This window comes from Polypterus senegalus, chromosome 12, assembly GCF_016835505.1.
Source record: "Polypterus senegalus isolate Bchr_013 chromosome 12, ASM1683550v1, whole genome shotgun sequence".
NCBI classification, from domain to species: Eukaryota; Metazoa; Chordata; class Cladistia; order Polypteriformes; family Polypteridae; genus Polypterus; species Polypterus senegalus.
The window spans coordinates 147,278,201-147,299,484 of record NC_053165.1 but is presented as its reverse complement, the minus strand read 5'-3'; the positions used below and the strand labels follow the sequence as shown (position 1 = coordinate 147,299,484).

The 21,284-nt window shown below is 36.1% G+C and overlaps 1 protein-coding gene across 2 annotated transcripts in view; it reads right to left on the bottom strand.

Annotated features, from left to right (window-relative positions):
* nedd4a (NEDD4 E3 ubiquitin protein ligase a) overlaps positions 1 to 21,284 on the bottom strand; it is a 116,597-nt gene that overhangs the window by 76,631 nt on the left and 18,682 nt on the right. For both annotated transcript variants that reach the window (XM_039770253.1, XM_039770254.1), the window contains exon 5: positions 8,303 to 8,356. In XM_039770253.1, coding sequence (XP_039626187.1) covers positions 8,303 to 8,356 — 54 coding nt within the window. The remainder of the gene's footprint in view (positions 1 to 8,302; positions 8,357 to 21,284) is intronic.

The window sequence follows — 21,284 nt, the reverse complement described above, 5'->3', positions numbered from 1 at the left end:
GTAGAAGGGGAAAAAACAACAAGGAGGAGTTGCATTTATATATTTTATAATATTTAAATTCATTTGGCTGGATTCACTACCAGCATGCCATGCTTAATGCTTGCAAAAAAAAAAAATCATAATGAGAAACGGGTTTTATTATCAGTCAAAGTATTGGAATGCTTAACTGTACAGACCAACAGGTACAATCATGTTACAGTACACAAAATGATATAGAATAGCACAAATACCCAGCACAGTCTGGGGTGGATTAATGTGCAGGTGCAGTAACTAAGTAAATGCCCCAGGGGGAAACCTTTTGGCCTCACCCCAAAATTTCACTTGCTAAACCCACAGTTGCGAGCAACTTTGCATACCTGTGCCAAGTCCCAATAATTCTTCCTAGGGGTGCATTCCTAATAAAGTGCACCTGCAGTTTAATTTGAAAACAAAAAACAGCTTATGGTCTTTCCCTCTACAAATGCAGAATCTATGCAACATTTGGTTGAGATAGATTTAACTGTGTGGATCAGCATATTGGCCAAACAAACACAGAAGGCGCTTTATATACAAGTAGATTTCCTTTCAGCAAAATGTGATTTACCTTTTTTTGACATCGCTAATAAAACACCAGAGTCAGACATGTTCTTACACTTCAGAACTCTACTGTGCAACTAATATAAACAACAATTAACATGTCACTGTGATTTATGTATCATTATTCAGACAAATATCTTTGCTATATTTAGAAATGTAGCCTATATATACATATTTACAAATAAAATACATTTTAGCTTATACCTGGAATATATTTACACACTACCGAAAGAAACGATTAAGTAGTGCAATAATGAAAACACCCATAGACAAACCAAAAATGCAAGAGTTTTCCGTACTGACCCCTACTCTCTTTTCTGTTTCTTTTTCTGGTTTCTTTGAGGTGGTGGCCTGCGCCACCACCACCTACTCAAAGCTTCATGAGGCTCCAACAATGATGGACGGATTAAAAGGCAGAAGTCTACGTGACCATCATCATCATCAAGCCCTTCCGTGAGAACCCTAAATCCAAAGAGGACTGTTTCATTTATGTTAGGTAGAATGCCCAGAGTGGACTGGGTGGTCTCATGGTCTGGAATCCCTACAGATTTTATTTTTTCTCCAGCCATCTGGAGTTTTTGTTTTTCTGTCCCCCCTGGCCATTGAACCTTACTCTTATTCGATGTTAATTAATGTTGATTTATTTTGTTTTATAATTGTGTCTTTCATTTTTCTATTGTTTAATATGTAAAGCACTTTAAGCTACTGTTTGTATGAAAATGTTCTATAGAAATAAATGTTGTTGTTGTTGTTGAAGAGCCGAGAGCTAAAATGTCAGATTTTAGATGCTAGAATGTTCTGGTTACAAAGGAAAGCAAGAAAAAATCTTGTATCACTAACTAAACAATATCCTTTTATTTTAAACAATACTTGAATAAGGTAAAGTATAGCTAATCCTTCTCAATCGTTTACCATGCAAGTACCGTCTTGTTGGAATGCATCAGATCATCCATCGTATGGATGTTTAGTTTGAACCAAGCAAGCTGGACATAGCAGAAGGGCCAAGAACTAAGCACCAGACAACTAGAGGATGATTACATTGTCTCAAAACTTTGATATTCTTCTGCCTTAGTGTGCCACAATACTTAGTTAATGAAATCTTTTTTTTTTTTAATGTTTTATCCTTCCATCATTTATTTTAGAGAAAAAAACCTATTTGCCTCTGCTCAAAATATAACTTTAGTCCAAACATATAGGCAGATTTATTCTGTTGCAAAGTTATTTAGAAGACAAAATGACAGGAGTATACATTTTGGGATGGTAAGAATTATTTAACATTGCACGTTCATTTTTTTGTAAACTGTTATAAAAACAAAAAAAGTAGTGCTACATAGACAACCCAAAAACATTAAAAATATGCCACGAATGTATTAGAGAGTTAGGTCATACAATAAATCTTAATATCTAAATTATACTTTATTTTTTGCACCAACAGAGTCTAGCCCTTTATTTAAAATACCTCTTAATTTGCAATCACCAGAAAACAAATACTGCACACTCTATTTATAGAGATGAACACGTTTTAATGTGTATTTTATTAAAGTCATTTTAGGGAAATGACCTTGCAAGTCTTTACTCTGTCACTGTAACCCATACAGGTTTGAAATCTGCAACTCTCCTTAGCTATTACCTGTTCAGCTTATAGAAGTATTTGCGCTTTCATTTGTAAATATTTTGTGATTGTTAATTTAATACAGAAGACGGACTGTAAAGGCTGGGTGATTCTACTATTTAAGGAGTTGTAGCCCTTTAATTTAAAAGGCAAAATTAAATAATTTTAAATACATCTGTCAGTGAAAAAGCAAAACATGATGCAATTCAGAAGTATGGTAGTGGAAATTATGCAGACAAGAACAACTATATGTGACTGACTGCTGTAAAACAGAACAGGGCAGAACATGAACGATTTTGTTTGACAACAAAATATTAATTCCCATATTTTCTGGAAAATGTTTAAGTAAATACACAATTTTGCCCATCTACAAAATTTCATTTTTATATTATGACTTGAAACTGTTTTTGAGTGTATGGATTTCATCAAGATAAAAAGGCACAAATATACTTCTATTCTACCAACAAAATGTATGTGTTAGATTCATATGCAAAGCGCACTTGTACCTGTCTTTATGCTAATATACCACTTAAAAATGTACATTTTCTGTAAATCTGAAATGTATACTAATTTTACTTAATATATTATTATTCATATTGCTATGTTGTTAATGCTTTGTAATTTGAACATTACTTTGCATAAAACGCAGCCACTTAATAAATATTAATTGTATTATATAACCTCTCATTCATAGGCAGCTTTTACCAAATATTCATCACTCAGAATTGGGAATTTTTAATTTTTTTTTGCAAAGAAAATAAACTGAGGAAGTAATAAAGGCAAACAAATGTAAAATATAAAAACCACTATTGCAAAGTATGACTGAAACTACCTACAGAAGTGAGAAAAAAAGCAGTTTACTATTTATATATTTATAAAAAAAAAACAACTTTAATTTTTCCTGCATTACATTTGCAAATTCTGCAATACTGGCTCTACTCAAATGCATAGGCAAATTTGATATTATATTAAGTTGGTATATACAAGAGCATACACTGTACAGTATATGTATATGCATGCCCCTAACGTGTTCATATCATAGTTAAAAAAGCATCAAGGAAAAAATTTATATTAATAAGCAACAGTTTAGTGGCAGTTCTTGGCTTTTAAAACTTTAGCATAATTTATTAGTATTTTAGCTAAAGTCAATACTTTATAAAACGTTTGTCCCTTATTTCATATGCATTACTAAGGCAGTATTTTCTTAGGACTTTAAAGACTCTCAAGGGAATATTGTATTTTCTATACCTGCATTTTTATAGGAATAAAAAGTCATGTTATTTCTACACATAACATCTAGCTAAAATACAAGTTTAACTGTATACTGCTGAGATTTATATAATGATAATAACCTCTTAAAAGATCTTTCTTTTTAATTCAGCATTTGTTAAGAAAGGCCAAAGTTATATTCTTTTGCTCTCTTTTTAATTCAGAGCCGGAGAGAACTATAATAAAACACTAAACAAAGGAACCTTTTATCCGGAGCCATTTTTCAGTGAATTATTTCCAGATTTAGTAAAAAATAAAACCGTATGTTTCAAAATAAACACAAACAAAAAATGATTTTAGATTTTACCTTATTAAAAACAAAAAACTAATTTGAATCCTTAAACATTACAACGGTCAGTGCAATATTTGAAGATGAAACTCCATTGCACCACCCTCAGAAACAGGACTCTCATGCACTAGAATCACTGGGACGGATTTTCAGGATTCAACTCGGGCCCATCATTATCAAACATGCGACTCACATGGTGACACAATATCCTTCATCTGCGAGGATATAGAAGATAGTATTTCTAAACACCTAAAATGTATTGGTGATGAATGGAATTAAAATTTAGAATGTTACACGAAAACTACTTTGACAAACTTAAATTTTTCTCCTAAAACACAAGCGCATCAGTAATTATTTTGCTTTGCTCTTAACTCTTAACACAAAAGCTCAACTAACTTGAATCATAAATCACAAAATAAGTTGTATCCAAAACGACCTATCAAAAAATGACATAACTCTATAATTCTATAACTCAAGGAGCAAAAAAAAAAAAAACAAACACAAACTATAAATATTGAAATTTTCAAAGACAAAACAATTCATTAGAATCAAGTCTGAAAATATTCTTCAATGTGTATTCATTTTCTGCCACATTACACTGCATCATGTTCAGACTGATCTTAAATACCAGACCCAGTTATAGTAGGATTAGATAAGAAAACAGACAAAATGATTTTAACTCAAAATCCCATTTTACTTTCTTTTTCTGGATACTGAAAATCTTCTGTGCAAGTGGTAATCAATGAGAACACATTGCTGCTCTCTGTAGCAATGATTAGTGTGCATAACCAGGTCACTGTATTCAAGAATAGACTGTAACTAGAAGAAAAACTACACAGAAGAAACACCTTGGCCAGCATTAAGAGAATATTTCTTAATTGCAAATTAACAACGAAGTATAAAGGAAACAAATATGTTAAAGGGCAATATACATGGCTTTAACAAAACTAAAATTAAACTTAATCCCTGCATTTTAGGTAGATAGTAGGCTTCAGTCATAGCTTATTGCAGAGATAAAAAGATCACAAAATTCTTTCCTTACAAACTTGATATTAAACAATGCTCAAAATGCATAGAAAAATTTTATTTCTGACATATTCTATACTAAAGAATACTCAAAATGCATTTTCATTGATTCAATTGTCATCATATGCAGTTTAACTCGGTTATTAAACACAACATGGTGGCGAGTTGCAGTCTCACAAAATTTGACTTCCACTTCTGAAACTACTCCAAGATAGTCCTTAAAAATATCAAGTTGGCCACACAGGAATAAAACAGGCCAGGCTCTGAAAAACTTAACAGTCACACTAAAAAAGCGTCAAACTTATTTTTCTTACAACTTAATATTGTGATTTGATGGCTGTTCTGCAGGACAAATTTAGCATGGAGAAAATCGGTAGATCAAAGTTTAAACAGGCCAATGTCAAAAACAGGAAAGTCAGAAAATCTGAATGTCAGAACACCAATTAGAACTTGTAGTCACAATAAACCAAACACAAAAATCTCACTCTGTCATTTTCATATTTAGTCAATACACACTGAAAAGTTTGTTTTTATGCACAATTCTGCGCACCAGAAAGTGATGCCACAATCACTTTGAGCTACTTTTTGTATGAATATGTGCAATATAAATAAATGTTGTTGTTATAATTTCTGGAGGTCACGTGGGAGCAAAAAACACCCTGCTGCCTGCAACAAAATTCTTAAAATGGCAACAACCTCAAAAACAAAATGTCATTGTGAAAAACAAAAACGGGAAGATAAATGTGAGTTACACAAAAATAAAAAGAACTGGATTCAGGATGTTCAAAAACCTAAAACTATATAAAAATTGAACAAGTAACAAAAAAAGAAATTCATACTGTAACATTCAAAAAATCTAAAAAGGGAAAGGGAAACCCAACTCTAAGAAAACAATACAATGCTTATTACAATTTAGAGTTTAACAATAAAATTATTCCAAGAAAAAACAGCAAATACTCCCAAAAAATGTTGCCTACAAGAGGCAAGTCTAAAAACAAAACCCAAGTTCAGAACCTAAATCATAACAAAACAAAAGAAAAAAATTCAAATGAAGACAACCAAATAAGAGCACATACAAAATTACAAATCCCAAACTGGAATAATAGTTGAATATACACTGTGTGCACAATTATTAGGCAAGTGAGTATTTTGACCATATCATCATTTTGAATGCGTATATTCCAACTCCAAGCTGTATTAACTTGAATGCTTATTGGATTTAAGCACGTCAGGTGATGTGTATTTGTGTAATGAGGGAGGGTGTGGCCTAAGGAGATCAACACCCTATATCAAGGTGTGCAGAATTATTAGGCAGCTAGTTTTCCTCAGGCAAAATGGGCCAAAAAAGAGATTTAACTGACTCTGAAAAGTCAAAAATTGTAAAAAGTCTTTCAGAGGGATGCAGCACTTTTGGAATTGCTAAGATATTGGTGTGTGATCACAGAACCATCAAACATTTTGTTGCAAATAGTCAACAGGGTCGCAAGAAACGTGTTGAGAACAAAAGACGCAAATTACCTGCCAAAGATTTGAGGAGAATCAAACGTGAAGCTACCAGGAACCCATTATCCTCCAGTACTTTCATATTCCAGAGCTGCAACCTACCTGGAGTGCCCAGAAGTACAAGGTGTTCAGTGCTCAAAGACATGGCCAAGGTAAGGAGGGCTGAAACCCAACCACCACTGAACAAGAAACATAAGTTGAAACGTCAAAACTGGGCCAAGAAATATCTGAAGACAGATTTTTTCAAAGGTTTTATGGACCGATGAGATGAGAGTGACTCTTGATGGACCAGATGGATGGACCTGTGGATCAGTAATGGGCACAGAGCTCCACTCCAACGTGGAGGTGGGGTACTGGTATGAGCTGGTATTTTTAAAGATGAGCTAGTTGGACCTTTTTGCATTGAAGATGAACTCAAAATCAACTCCCAAACCTACTGCCAGTTTTTCGAAGACACTTTCTTCAAACAGTGATACAGGAAGACCACCATGATTTTTATGCAGGCCAATGCTCCATCACTTGCATCGAAGTTCTCCACTGCGTGGCCAGCCAGTAAAGGCCTTAAAGATGAAGGAATAATGACATGGCCCCCCTTCCTCATCTGACCTAAACCCTATCGAGAACTTGTGGGCACTTCTTAAACGCTAGATTTACGGGGGAGAAAAACAATACACCTCTCTGAAGAGTGTCTGGGAGGCTGTAGTCACTGCTCCACAAAAAGCTGATCGTCAACAGATCAAGAAACTGACAGACTCCATGAATGGAAAGGCTTATGACTGTTATTGGAAAGAAGGGTGGCTATATTGGTCATTGATTGATTGATTGATTTTTTTTGAAATGTCAGAGATGTTTATTTGTAAATTTTGAGGTGTTTGTTTATTATTCTCACTATAACAGATGAAAATAAACAAGTGAGATGGGAAAATTTTCATTTTTCCTTTAGTTGCATAATAAATCTGCACACTAATAGTTGCCTAATAATTGTGCGCACATATGTACTCCCCTGATGATGTTCACACTCACATTTCCGTTGTGAAACATTCAGGTTTCAGGTTTATTAACATTTTGGATTGACTGATAGCACTGTGTTTGTTCCATATTAAAATTAATCCTCAAAAATACAACTTGCCTAATAATTCTGCACTCCCTGTACAACTATTATTCAATTATATAATACAACTGACTGACAAGCTAGCTAACTCCTCAGGAACAGTGCTATAGAATCCAAGTTCTTAAATCGTGTGAAGGGTGGTCACTTAGATGGAGTGTCAATTAGAAACCCAAATTAAATGAAAACAACAAGGAGATTTGGGAAATATCAAAAGCATTTATAGAAAAATAACCAAAAATAAAATCAATAGAAACAGAAAATAACCACCACAATATGGCGGACAACTTGCATCACTGAAATAGACTTTCATGCTGTTTCTATGACTGGTCGAACAAAAACACCGGTTTTTAAAACTGAATTCAACACCTGGTGTAGCACGATTTTAAGTCACTGAACACTACCAAATAAGCCATATTTTTATTGCACAAACAAATTAAAGTACAACAAACACATCTAACAGAGTTTAATTTAAACCCTAACAGGGTAGTCTCAAGTTACACATCACTCCCTTATCCTAAGAGACTGGAAGTGTATTTTGGGAAACATGGTTGATACCACATCATAAATACTAGGGTTTGTTACGGCAGTGGACTTAGTGAAGAAAACAGTAAACACTAATCAGATAATACATTATGGTTTAAGAATTTACTCCAAAAAGGTCTTGCCTGGCATGTACAGGCTTTAATCTAGATAAGGAAAACACAGATATGCAAGATCTTTTATCTACTCATATTCTCCAGGTAAGCACAAACAATATTAACATCTTTAACTTTGTAATGTTCTAAACACTTTCAGCTACATTCTTTGTACGAAAATGTGCTATATAAATAAAAAGTTGTTGTTACCATGTGCACTCCATTTTATTACATCTTCCACTGAAAGAATGTTGAATACAAAATGAAGAGGACCAACTTACCAATCGATTTTCATCAAAAACTTCAAAAAGGAGTCTATGCTGTCTTGGATGAACCTGCAAGCCAAGGAAAAAGGAAAAAAATATATATATATATATATTGCTTGTAATAAGCATTGCCTATTTAGTATTTTTGTTGTATAATAACAGGCATATCTCAGCAGATGTTTAATACAAACACTCCATGTTTAGCTTATTTATGACAAACAGAAAGACAGTGCCTGAGGTGTTACATTAATAAAACCTTAACATTTATTAAATCGTTTTCCCTTTTACCTATGATACGAGGTGGTCAGAAGTATTCACCTTTCTAATACACCTACAATTCACAAAAAGAGCATTAACCCTTGAAACACTACTGTGTCAATAACAAAAGAAAATATCCAAATGGTTGCGCAGGTAGTTCTAAAATGCAGTCAACCTTAAAAATACCCAACTACGTGCTGTACCTTGTTTCAGATCTTCATAGGCACTTGTGAAAGAATGCGCTCTATATGCCTTTACTTGTCACTGCTGTCCCTTTGCATTAAACACTGATGTCAAAACTCATTCAGAATTCTGCTGGACTGGTGCAGCTGAGAATTTTGAAGACATAAGATTAATGCCCCACATATTCTTCTCTCTGTGGAGAGGTTTTGGTTTGGCAGAGTTAAGTATGCTTTATTCTCTAAAGACATTTTAGAATATATACATTATGTTCACTTTGGGAATGTGGTAAAAAAAAAAAAATACATTTTAAAAGTACTTCAATAAGGAAGATACAAGAGTCTATAGGCAAAACCGATAAATATGCAGAAAAAAATCCTATTTAAAGCAAAGCTTTCCATCCTGTTACTTGTGTAAGTATTTCCACAAAGGGCATACAGTATATTCAGAGTCTTATATTGAAAAACCTCAATAGTTTTTCAAAAGTACAAAAAGGGGACTTTTCAGCTATATATAATAATCTCCGTGTCGGAGTCATGCTTATTTTATTTAAAACTTCACAAATAACTAAGTTCAAAAGTACCTGACCATATCATTGTCACCACAATTCAAGTTTTATCAAATACATTAGTTTAAACAAAGTCAAAACATTTTTTTTTCTCTTAGGAGGCTTCATTTCCTTTAATGAAAGTGGCGACATCCTGCAACTCTGTAATGGCCAGAGTAATGTGCTGGGCCGATAACATCAGTGCAAGAAAGTCCCACTGAATTAACAACCTAATTAACAAGGCAAGCTCAAGTTATAGGATGGACTCTTGACCTGCTGGAGAGAAAGAAAACAAAACTAATGGCCATTATGAACAATGTTAAACATCCTTTCTATTGCACACTAGTAATAGGTACTTTCAGCCAATGGATTCTTGTGTCAAAAATGCAACCAGGGTTCCTTCATACCTAATATACCTTTAAAATGCCTCACTATGACTGCTCTTTCAAAAATGTTCATCTATTTTGTAATTCGTTTTTATTTAAGAAGAGAGGTTTGTTGTATTTCTTGGTCTTCTGTAAAAAAAAAATACATTTCCTCTTTGGGACAAATAAAGTACCATCTATTCATTTAACACTCACAAACAAACAAAAACAAGCATCCCTCATTTACTTTTGACAAACTAAAATATTATTATACATATAAAATTAACTCAATCAGGGTTTGTGTGTTATGTACTTTTTAGTATAGCTTAGGATACATACAGCCTAGTTTCTATTACGGACATTACAGGAAAAAATGTCAGGTTAATTAAGAGTTAATTGATTACAGCCATGCTTTATTGGAAGGCTATTTCAAAAATGTTATTAATACTCCACAAAACTAAATGTACAAGGACAACTATCTACAGTAATTTAAAATTATAAAATAGCTATCATGGCTTCCAAGTTAAGTTTAAGGCTAATGCTAAAATCCTTTTTCTCATCAATTCCTGCTCTCCTGCATACCGTGCTACCACACGATACACTCATGCTTAAAACTGCAAGAACATAAAAAAAAAACACAACAACCACGGGAAACTAAGCCTTTTGGTGGATGACTAACAAGCTCTGGAATGACCAATTTGCCAGTTTAGAACTGGAACAGCCTCTGCATTTAAATTAAGGCAAAAAGCCCTTTATTTCAGCACATATATATTTGTCAGACCAGTTGGTGACAATTTTCATAGCGCTTTTTAAATGATATATTATTATGATCAGCTCTTACAAAAAGTTGTATTTTGTTCTCTGTATCTTTCAAAGTAGTTCATTGACCATGTTATACCTCTTGGCCGCAGTGAAGTGGGGGTTGTTTCGTGCGAGGTATTATCAGTAACAACCTTAATCACAACCAATGGCCTACTCCACAGCTCATTTGAGGAGGAGCTGGGTGGCCATTTGTCTTAGGATAATAATTATTTGCGTTTACGTTGCCCTTTTCTCAGCACTCCAAGTGCTTTACTTAGTGGGCGGGGACCCCCTTCAACCACCACTAATGAGTAGCATTCACCTGGATGATGCGACGGCAGCCATTTTATGCCAGTACTCCTATTGCACATTAGCTATTAGGTGGTGAAGGAGTGAGAGAGACAGGGAATGATTAGGGGCCAGAATGAATGAGGCCATGATGATATTTTGTAGCCATGACATTGGAATGCACAGATTGTGAGCATATAATGAGATTTTAGGTTTTTCTCTTCATTTTACAGCTGATCTTAGCTTAACATACATTTTACTTTTATTAACACACACAAAGAGTTCTTTTTATTTCTACAGTTAGGAGCTTTAGAATACAAGTTTAAAAAAAAAAAAAAACACACATACTCCGATATTAATACAGTCACACATGTGGATATACTCATTAAATATGTATAAACATAACACATGCCATTTTTACAGTTATATGGTTTTTTCATATAAAAATGTACAGTACTCTTGAACATAATGGTAGGAAAAAATATTAAACTAAGCTTAATGTGTAACTAGAAGGAAGAAGATATATTGTATATATCAAGGCACCAAATAGCTCTTTAAAACATCCATCCATCCATTTTCTAACCCGTTGAATCCAAACACAGGGTCACGGGGGTCTGCTGGAGCCAATCCCAGCCAACACAGGGCACAAGGCAGGAACCAATCCTGGGCAGGGTGCCAACCCACCGCAGGACACACACAAACACACCAAGCACACACTAGGGCCAATTTAGAATCGCCAATCCACCTAACCTGCATGTCTTTGGATTGTGGGCACCACAACACATTTATTCACATGTTCCTGCCTTGTGCTACTGCTGGTGGAGTCTGCAGTGGAAAACATGGGATCAAAAAAAAAAAAAGAATCAAAATGCTAGTTGAAGATGTAGTAAATCACTATTTACATTTACATTATTAAGCAGAATTTACCACCATGTAGCTGGTAAAAAGATACATGTTTAGGCCATATATACAAGACCAAAGTTCCCCTGAAACAATAGTTAAAAATAAAGAGAAAAATCCAACAAGGAAACCAAAAAGCCAGTCCAAATAAAAAAAGAATTTATCAAAGATTCATCCCTTTTTTCTAACCACAGTTACAAAAATCCAGAAGAAATATGGACATTTGCTGAAATATTGAGATACATTTGATTAAAGAGGAAAAAAAAAATCAATTTACTGAAAAATATAAATTAAGGCCTTGTAATCCAAAGACAGAACCAAACGCAATATTAAAACCTTTATTTGATGGTGTCAACAACCAAAAAAAAAAAAAGTGTAGTTTATCTTCTAATATCTTGTTTACTTACTAGAGTATTCAAAATTATATTATGTTCTAAACAAAACCTTCTCAAAATGTTGCAGAATGGCTACTTTTTCTATAATTAAATGACTAACTTTCAGAGATAGCACCTTAATGCTTGATTTCATGCATTTGGACAATGATTGGTTTATATAATTTTTAGCTTTTAAAAAACTCTTCACAGCTATATAGTAAATGTTGATTTAAATAGCATGCACTGTAGAATCCAGTAGTTCTAATTAGACCCCGCACAAGACATGAAGCTTTTGATATTTTTACTCCACCTGATACAATTCAATCCATGTAAAAATAGTTACAACTAAAAATATTACATTACATACCCTGTGATAGCAGCTATTTTTGACACAACCTTTATTAAAAATGAATAGCAAACACTACAGAATTAGATACGTTTACTGGTGTCAACATTCAGGTCTTGAACACTAACAATTGAGGCAAAAGGACAGCATAATGAGTTTATCTGGAAAGAAAAAAATATTTAATGATGTGCCAAATGAATTGTGTAGTAACAGTTAAAAAATTCCATCATAGAAAAAGTGATAAAAGATTTTGTACGATTTATTAGATTTGCTTTTGAAGCACCCTTTCACAATATTTAAGATGGAATGGCCAAAATTTCCAAGGATATGTAAAAAGAATATAAAACATTGTAGGAGCAACTCCCTGATATACTTGCTATTTGAAAGACTACTCAAGACACATACTTTACTTACTCATGTTGCATGTATTTGTCACTTCTACACCATGGACTATCCATGCAAAATTATCTAGAATGACAAACAGGTTTGACAAGAAAGATCAAATATATACCAATAGTCAATAACCATGGGCTTCTACCAAATGGCTGCGTGTGACAAATATAGAACCGCATTCTTCTATAGTTATTTGTCACTAATTTCCTCAGCCACTGACGATCCATTTCCAACTGTCAGTAGTGTCAACCTGTCGGAAATATAGCCAGGTCTCAATAGTCTACCATGCTCTACCGATACCATGGCATTTACTGGATCAACCAGCCTCTAGCATTCAGGCAGAATATTCAAGGTTTATACCAAAGACACCAATACCGCTCTTCATTCAACTCTCATTTTCTCCATTTCCTTTTCTCTTGCTCTGGTGGCCCTTCCAAAACACCTTAGCTGACAAGGTATTCTGTAAGTACAAAAGCACTGCCTTGCTCAGTTGGTCCCAGGGTCTCCCACTTGGGGCAGGTCTCTGTCCTCTAAAGGTTTCCTATGGGGATTTAAAATGGGTAAAGGGAAGATGCTCTTTTTCTTAAAACAGGTTTCTAAAGATTATGACATTGATTAGAATACAGAAATTTAGATAAGACTGTAAAGGGTAAATTGTACATGCATACAATTTAGCCCCACTATGTATATTTTTAAAAAGACTAAACTTGCCCTGGACGCAAAGTTAACTACACATACTGGGCACCCCAAGTCAGGATTGAACTGAGATTCCAGGTGCTGTAAGACTACATCACACACTCCACCACCATACCACATACACCAATACTTTTGTTATGGGAAAAACTGACATGAACATAGAGACAATCTTGAAAAATATTTTTTTTAGTAAGGTAATAACATGAAAAACCATTGTCAATGAAGTTTAGATGCATTTCAGCAAGCTCCACTTAAACTATACACTGTGTGCACAATTATTAGGCAAGTTGTATTTTTGAGGATTAATTTTAATATGGAACAAACACAGTGCTATCAGTCAATCCAAAATGTTAATAAACCTGAAACCTGAATGTTTCACAACGGAAATGTGAGTGTGAACATCATCAGGGAATACATATGTGCGCACAATTATTAGGCAACTATTAGTGTGCAGATTTATTATGCAACTAAAGGAAAAATGAAAATTTTCCCATCTCACTTGTTTATTTTCATCTGTTATAGTGAGAATAATAAACAAACACCTCAAAATTTACAAATAAAACATCTCTGACATTTCAAAAAAAATCAATCAATCAATCAATGACCAATATAGCCACCCTTCTTTCCAATAACAGTCATAAGCCTTTCCATTCATGGAGTCTGTCAGTTTCTTGATCTGTTGACGATCAGCTTTTTGTGGAGCAGTGACTACAGCCTCCCAGACACTCTTCAGAGAGGTGTATTGTTTTTCTCCCCCGTAAATCTAGCGTTTAAGAAGTGCCCACAAGTTCTCGATAGGGTTTAGGTCAGATGAGGAAGGGGGGCCATGTCATTATTCCTTCATCTTTAAGGCCTTTACTGGCTGGCCACGCAGTGGAGAACTTCGATGCAAGTGATGGAGCATTGGCCTGCATAAAAATCATGGTCTTTTTCCTGTATCACTGTTTGAAGAAAGTGTCTTCGAAAAACTGGCAGTAGGTTTGGGAGTTGATTTTGAGTTCATCTTCAATGCAAAAGGTCCAACTAGCTCATCTTTAAAAATACCAGCTCATACCAGTACCCCACCTCCACGTTGGAGTGGAGCTCTGTGCCATTACTGATCCACAGGTCCATCCATCTGGTCCATCAAGAGTCACTCTCATCTCATCGGTCCATAAAACCTTTGAAAAAATCTGTCTTCAGATATTTCTTGGCCCAGTTTTGACGTTTCAACTTATGTTTCTTGTTCAGTGGTGGTTGGGTTTCAGCCCTCCTTACCTTGGCCATGTCTTTGAGCACTGAACACCTTGTACTTCTGGGCACTCCAGGTAGGTTGCAGCTCTGGAATATGAAAGTACTGGAGGATAATGGGTTCCTGGTAGCTTCACGTTTGATTCTTCTCAAATCTTTGGCAGCTAATTTGCGTCTTTTGTTCTCAACACGTTTCTTGCGACCCTGTTGACTATTTGCAACAAAATGTTTGATGGTTCTGTGATCACACACCAATATCTTAGCAATTCCAAAAGTGCTGCATCCCTCTGAAAGACTTTTACAATTTTTGACTTTTCAGAGTCAGTTAAATCTCTTTTTTGGCCCATTTTGCCTGAGGAAAACTAGCTGCCTAATAATTCTGCACACCTTGATATAGGGTGTTGATCTCCTTAGGCCACACCCTCCCTCATTACACAAATACACATCACCTGACGTGCTTAAATCCAATAAGCATTCAAGTTAATACAGCTTGGAGTTGGAATACAGTAATCCCTCGCTATATCGCGCTTTGACTTTCGCGGTTTCGCTCTATCGCGGATTTTATATGAAAGCATAACTAAATATATAACGCGGATTTTTCGCTGCTTCGCGGGTTCTGCGGACAATGTGTCTTTTTTACTCCCTGTACATGCTTCCTCAGTTGGTTTGCCCAGTTGATTTCATACAAGGGACGCTATTGGCAGATGACTGAGAAGCTAACCAATCAGAGCACGCAGTTAAGTTCCTGCCTGCTGAATGCGGTGTTAACCAGGAAGTCCTGTCTCGCTCATTCAGCATCAACGTGTTTCGCTGTGTAAAGAGTTGTGCTCTTTTGTGTTTATCTTTGTGCATAGTCAAGCCCTTCATTATGGCTCCAAAACGATCTGCTACTGCTTCAGGGCCCAAGCTCAAACGGAAGATGTTAACGATTGCCAAAAAGGTAAACGTTTTGGATTTGTTGAAGGCTATGATTCTTTTTATTTAAAAAGTAGGAAAGGAATATAAGATCTACAGCCACAGTGTCCTTTTAACCAGGGTGCAAACCAAGTTGTAAGTGGATGTAATAAGGCAGTAGTCTGGATGGAATCTGCTTTAGGGATTTGGATTGAAGACTGTCAGAAGAAGAACAACGGCGGTGCTTCACAATCGCCTGAAGAGGCTCCTTTGGAAGAGCTGTAACACTCTCCTTTGTTGTGCAGTAAAATTAAACTCATTGTTATCGGACAAGTCACCGTGTCATTGTTGGTGAGTAACCATAATTAATTTTCTACTTACAGTACTTAGTACATGTATGTACATTTAGTGTCACTGTACACACATTTACTGTATACTATTTTTCTTGCATTGTACATATTTATTGCTGGTGGCCTGTCTATCGTAATGGCTGTAACATATGTGATATCGGAGTCGCTCAATTATTTTTAAAATAATATTTAGGTTTTACTGTATATAAACAGTGTGTTTATATACATAATTTCAGTGAATCTTACCTAATATCTAAGAGAATACAACGGGATTATGCTGTATAACTCTGCGGGGAATATTTATAAACAGTGTGGGAGAGTTTATAAGGGCTTAAAATATATAAAATAACCATACAAACATATGGTTTCTCCTTCGTGGATTTTCACCTATCGCGGGGGGTCTGGAACGCAACCCCCGCGATCGAGGAGGGATTACTGTATACACATTAAAAATGATGATATGGTCAAAATACTCACTTGTCTAATAATTGTGCACACAGTGTATATTCGAGCCCCTGCGAGTTAATAAGAAAAATAAAAATGGTCTTATTTAAAGCAAATTATACATTTAAGCAGTATTCAGGAAAACAAAAATCCGTAAGTGTAGAAACAGTTGAAAAATATATATTTTTCTTTTTTCATTCACCACCATCATCATCACACAGGAAATGAGTTAAAGGCATATATTTTAAAAGAAAAAAGCCACAGTACAGTAAAGTCTTTTATATGACAATGAAAACAAATAATAAAGCCACCTCAAATAAATCAAGAAATGAAAACCATTTGCAAATGTGTTTTTTCTGGGGCAGCCCACAGCCATACTAAAAGACTTGCTGGACCAAAGTGTGCAGCTTTCAGTCAGGCCCCGTTGAAATTCTTTTGATAAAATTCCAAGGCATGCAGTGGAAACCTGCTAGCAAACCACTGGAAGAAAAAGATGGAATTTAAGATTTCTACCACAAATGTTAGACAGCTGCTCCCAGACACTGTTGTTTAGATTATGCATGCTTTCTGAAATTGAGGCCGCAAATATTACAGAGTATGGCAAACCGATAAAACTTGAAGGTCTCAAGCTTCGTAAAACCAAACTTCAGCTAGATAATAATCACAAACAAAAAGAAATAAAACTGGTAACTAAACAAAACATCTGTTATACTTAATCAGCATATTTGTCTAACAACCAAACATATTCTATTTACAGTAACGTCTTAAGACATACCCATGGAATCAGCATTAATTCCATATTTAGAACAATAAAACTGGAGACTTATTGTGCTTAAGTTGGGTCCATATCCAGTCTGTGGAACACCTGAACTGGAATGATGTGAAGACGCATCCCCAGCACAGTCCAACTTAAAACCGGACTCTCTCCTCTGATTAAAAAGAAGCAGAACCACCAAGTTTTAAGTATACAATTAAGAGAGACGCTACCGGCTGTCTTATTACCACAACATCTGGCCTCTCTGCAGAGTCAATAACCATGCCTGTTGTAAGCAAAAGGCAATGAGCGCTCCTCTTTTGTCTGTGTTTATGCAATTCACATTTCCGGCCTTCAAAAAAAAAAGGCTACAGAAACACAGCTGCTTACCATCACTTAAAAGCTGTTTGCTAACATGGCTCACTGGCAAAAAGGTAAGCTTCCACACAAGCACAGTGCAATTCCTAACAAAACTACAGTAAATGGCAGCACTTCGTAGACTTGATAGCCTCACAGAAACAGTAGGAGGCCCGTGGATGGTGCAGTGCAATAAACTTTCATTCAGCCTTCAGGTTATAATTTTAAAGCAGCAGGTAGTGCCGACATTCATGTTGTTAAAAAAAAAAAATATATATATGCTCTGGTTAAAACAACCACATCCCAAATGTGCATTCCCTCATATTGCGGCAAACAAAGGTTCTTTACATCTGTAGTTTAGGCAGTTAGGCAGAAATAGACTACTATAGGCATTTTATTAGTTACCCTGGTCTACTAATGAAAAAGAAAAACCTTTTGCCTCCAGAAGTTTGAATGTTTGGACAGCATGGTGGTGCAGTGGTAGTGCTGCTGCCTCGCAGTTAGGAGACCCGGGTTCGCTTCCCGGGTCCTCCCTGCGTGGAGTTTGCATGTTCTCCCTGTGTCTGCGTGGGTTTCCTCCCACAATCCAAAGACATGCAGGTTAGGTGGATTGGCGATTCTAAATTGGCCCTAGTGTGTGCTTGGTGTGTGGGTGTGTTTGTGTGTGTCCTGCGGTGGGTTGGCACCCTGCCCAGGATTGGTTCCTGCCTTGTGCCCTGTGTTGGCTGGGATTGGCTCCAGCAGACCCCCGTGACCCTGTTTTCGGATTCAGCGGGTTAGAAAATGGATGGATGGATGGAAGTTTGAATGTTTTGGGATGTGGACAACTGCAGTGGCCTGGCGCCCTGCCCAGGGTTTGTTTCCTGCCTTGCGCCCTATTTTGGCTGGGATTGGCTCCAGCAGACCCCCCCATGACCCTGTAGTTAGTTCATCCATCTCGCTATATCCTAAGTTTCAGTACACATGGGATCTGAATCCATGTGAATAGTACAAGCATTGTTACTTTTTATCCCTATTGTTCATTCATCCTGTGAACACATGCCATTTTGTGTTATATAAAATAAGACTGGATTCACTCATTTATTATACAATATAAGCATACATAAATATACTCCATATAATGTGTATATACAGATGAGGCTTTTATTGCGATATTAAAAGGATACCTGAAGTCACTGAAACCATGCACCGTTTTCCTCCAGGAAGTTCAATGCAACATATACATAAACACATGCTTGCCAATATAATATAAATTCTTCATAGTCAACATGTTAACTAGGTTTGACATGGTATATTTCTGGGCAATACAACACAAAAGTAAAAAGCTATGAAACACAAATAACTATGAATATTGAGTAATCACACTAATAGGACGTGCATTACGGAGGTATTCCACATGTTTATTCTATTTGAACATTAACTTCTAGTTTCACCTTATCCCAAAAGGTGCTCTATTGCCCATTGGAGTAAACGGAGGGCACTCATGTTCATGAAACCTGCCTGAACAATATATACTGTGTGACATGGAGCAATTATTCTGAAGTAACCATTTGAGTGAAATTAGTAGGGGTAAACTGTAGTCAAAGTCTTGCATACTGTCGAGAACAATACATATGGAGGTACACTGTGCAATTCAAATGGCACATGCAACAATTATTCACAGACCTAAAGTGTGCCAAGAACACCCTCCCCATACCAATTATCTTACAACCACCGGCATATACCACACTACTGACACAACAGATCCATGGATTCACGTTGTTTACACCAAATTGTAACACTATCATCTGCAGTTTCTAGCGAAAACCAAGATTTATTAGACCAGCTCATGAATACATCTTCATTCATTGAGTTTTAGCGAACATAAATGGAACCAGTTATGCTCCTCTGCTGCTGCAGCCCATCTGCTTCAAGGGCTAACTTTTTACACGGCCTTCCTTTAGCTGGACATTGACTTTTTCCACCGAGTGCATTGTTTCCGCAGTAGCTGAACTTATGAATATGCGTGTATGCGTCACTCGCTTCATAGTCTTTTGCTGCCGTCTCGATTGTGTAATGCGTTTTTCGTTCAGCGCTCTTTGGAGCGCTTTGTTGTTGTCTGCGTACTGCGTACAGTCAGTTCACGTGAGCCGCTCGGAGTACATGCATCGAAGGTTCTCAGCTGTGCTTGTGCTATCTCGTGCGATTTGGTGATGTCCACGGCTTTATTTAATGTTCGCTAAGACCCGGCACTTAAACGTTTCTCTCTCACTTTTGCAGAGTTCTATCACTGACCATCTCATCTTTGTTTGCATAAGGACAGTCCTTCACCAGCAATTTTAACTCCCGGCAGCTCGTCTATTGGATTGCTGCTGACGGACGGCCTTATATGGGCAGGCACTCAATTACGTGGGAGGCGTGACGATGAGGGACGTAACTCCGCCTCACACGGCGACCGAGCTGCAGGCTATGGCCATATAAATATACCCAAGTAGGATTCAGTAATGACAGTTACGCATAGAATTTCGAAATGAAACCTGCTTAACTATTGTAAGTAAGCTGTAAGGAATGAGCCTGCCAAATTTCAGCCTTCTACCTACATAGGAAGATGGAGAATTAGTGATGAGTGAGTCAGTCAGGGCTTTGCCTTTCATTAGTATTATATAAAATGAGAAGGTGGGGAGAAGTTATATACTATAATGCCTTATAAACAGTGGTAAGTCTGCGAGATTGGAGGCGTTCTGACAGAGGCTACATAATAATACAATGGGAAAGTAGAGTAATAATACTCTACCAAGACAAAACACATGTTAAAAAAAAAAACATATATATGTTAACCTGGTAATGAAATCAATATAAAATGCATATGAATAAATAAATCAATAGATATATAAATCAATAATAAGATAATAATCAATCCGTGGACTTTATTTGAGCTGGACAAAAAAGAAAACAGAAAATTGTTTGCACTTCCATCTTTATTTGGAGACATTTTCATGATGTTTTAAACCAGGAAAAAAGAAAACACATATGAGCAAAAAAACTGAAGTGCAATGGGGAACATTGCCAACACAAAACCACAAACTAAACCAGACAAAGCATAGAGGGACAGAATGGCGACTTTTAAAACAGTTGAGCACCCACTGCTTAGGGTAAAGTAAGTAAAAACCAACAGCAGCACACAAATTGTCATTGATTCAAACAGTTTCCTTTGAAATTTTTAACCAATATAGAGTCACAATAGTAGGATAGTTAGGGTCAGGCAAAGAGAATGGGTATCAAAGTGCAGAGCTATAAATGAGACAAAGCGTAACAGGAATCGCTTTTACCAGTGTCAGCAAATACAAGTAGTGGCACCAAACTAAATTGCCGTCTTTTTTTTTTTTTTTTGCACCAGCCTGCTTCATTGCCTTCAGCTTTAGAACGCATGGTCTCCTGATTACCGTTACCCCTCTATTTTTGTCTGCGATCAGAAGCACACACGAGGCATTGTCAACTGTTCTAATATACTGATCTAACAGATTCAGAAATTACAAGAGAATTACAAGCCTCTACATAGAATTCAGCATTACACATCCACTAAACAAACATGCAGATTTTAAGTCTGTAACATCCAGGAACTTGCTTGTGGCACATTGTTCAGTGAGGTGGTATACAGGCCGAGAGCCCCTGTCTTAATACATTTCATATACTTACGATGCACCTTATGGCACACTTTATTCACAATTTCCTATTGGAAACCGGCTTGAGAGTGCATCTCTGGTAATAACTACCCATCTTTTTGGAATGCCGGACCTCTTACCATCCAGCAAAGCAAATACACCTTAAATATGAAGGTGGG